Source organism: Propithecus coquereli, unplaced genomic scaffold (genome assembly GCF_000956105.1).
Source record: "Propithecus coquereli isolate 6110/MARCELLA unplaced genomic scaffold, Pcoq_1.0 Scaffold175, whole genome shotgun sequence".
Lineage (NCBI taxonomy): Eukaryota > Metazoa > Chordata > Mammalia > Primates > Indriidae > Propithecus > Propithecus coquereli.
The window spans coordinates 1,743,269-1,744,882 of NW_012142190.1; the positions used below are offsets into that span (position 1 = coordinate 1,743,269).

A 1,614-nucleotide genomic window follows, 5' to 3' on the forward strand; every position below is an offset into this window, starting at 1 on the left:
TCAGTCTACGACCATACCACCCTGAACGCACCCAATCTCGTCTGATCTTAGAAGCTAAGCAGGGTTGGGCCTGGTTAGTACTTGGATGGCAGAAATACCAGTCAACCCACAAACATGACCTAAGTCTCCTTCTCTACTCTCACTGGACAGGATGCTAAAGGACATTCTTTTACCTCGGAGAGAAAGATACACTGAAGACACACCAACTATCCCACAAAACCCACCAGCCATGACTTGCTAGTGTGTCAAGAACTATTAAAAGACAACTACATTGCCCTTTTCAAAAAAGATTCCTAGGTGAACAGACCTAGATTTATAGGGGCATCATACACCCATACAAATAGTACTTTGAAATCTGAATGTATCATCACTCACCATTTCAAACAACAGACGGACTAACTTCTCAGATTCACCTCTATATTTAGATGTCAGTGTAGAAGAGGAAACGTTGAAGAATGTCGTACCACATTCAGTAGCAACAGCTTTAGCTAGCATAGTCTTTCCAGTGCCTGGGGGTCCAACCATCAGTACACCCTGACATTTCAAAAGATGAATTAAATGATTTGTAAGATTAAAATGTTTTTTATAAATTATCAACTATTAATGTGCATAAAGATTTTCCCATCAAAAGATAAATTACTCAATTGTCACAGTAAAATGGTGTATTTGCCAAGAGTATCATTTTATAGGTTAAAAAAATGAAGAATGATTTCACAAAATGTCTCAAATCAGAGGTGGTCAGAAAAAAGCTAACACAGGGCCTAGACAACAAAGAATTTTCTCATGTATTTAGAAAGAACCTGCCCGATTTTCCTGAACCTGGCACAAGATACATATATTCACATATACATTCTTGAGCGCTGCTTAAGAGTGACTACTCTGTTTAAACATAATGAAAATAAGAAGACATTTTCTATCACATGTAGCAGAATTATACACTCCTTGTCCTCCATATGGGACAAAACCTATCTTCCACAATGCATTTATAATATACAGCTTTCAGTCAAAAATAAAGATCCATTTATGAGTTAATAAGGTAACAGTAAAATCCAGTGATGATTCAAACAGAATCAAATTGGCTAGAATTTTATCAGTTTAATGTGCTAGACAGTTTATATAAAATAGTGTTAGTAATAAGTCACTAAATATAGCCTAAAAACTTAAACTTATTAGTTTAGTTTAGACTAAAAACTAAACTTATTTAGTTACTTATTAGCTTTGAAAACAAACATAAAAGTTATTCTATAAAAACAAATCCATGAATAAAAATTATGCAAGGAAACCAATCCCCTAGTCTTAAAAACTAATGGATTTTTAAATAATTATTTTCTTCTAACACTTTTATTGCAAATTCAGATTCATACCTAACACTACGTTTCTTTTGCATAATAGTTGGTGATTCCTTAAGAGAAATTCTGATCCAGTTGCTAATTTACTCTGATAAGGTTCTGGGGTTTAAACTTTGGAATTATGTATATGTCAAAGTTTCATAAATTCACAAACTATTCAAACCCTTTTCTAGCTATAGAATTTTGATACACAGAACGACCAGGAGTCACTAGGACTTGAAATACTACTTTTACAAAAATTTTCTTTTGCCTTTTAGGGAGCCCT

At 33.8% G+C, this 1,614-nt stretch overlaps 1 protein-coding gene across 1 annotated transcript in view; it reads right to left on the reverse strand.

Annotated features, from left to right (window-relative positions):
• The window catches only part of KATNAL1 (katanin p60 subunit A-like 1), a 97,646-nt gene that overhangs the window by 24,671 nt on the left and 71,361 nt on the right, over window positions 1–1,614 (reverse strand). Inside the window, exon 7 of the mRNA XM_012642118.1 lies at window positions 376–534. Coding sequence (XP_012497572.1) covers window positions 376–534 — 159 coding nt within the window. The remainder of the gene's footprint in view (window positions 1–375; window positions 535–1,614) is intronic.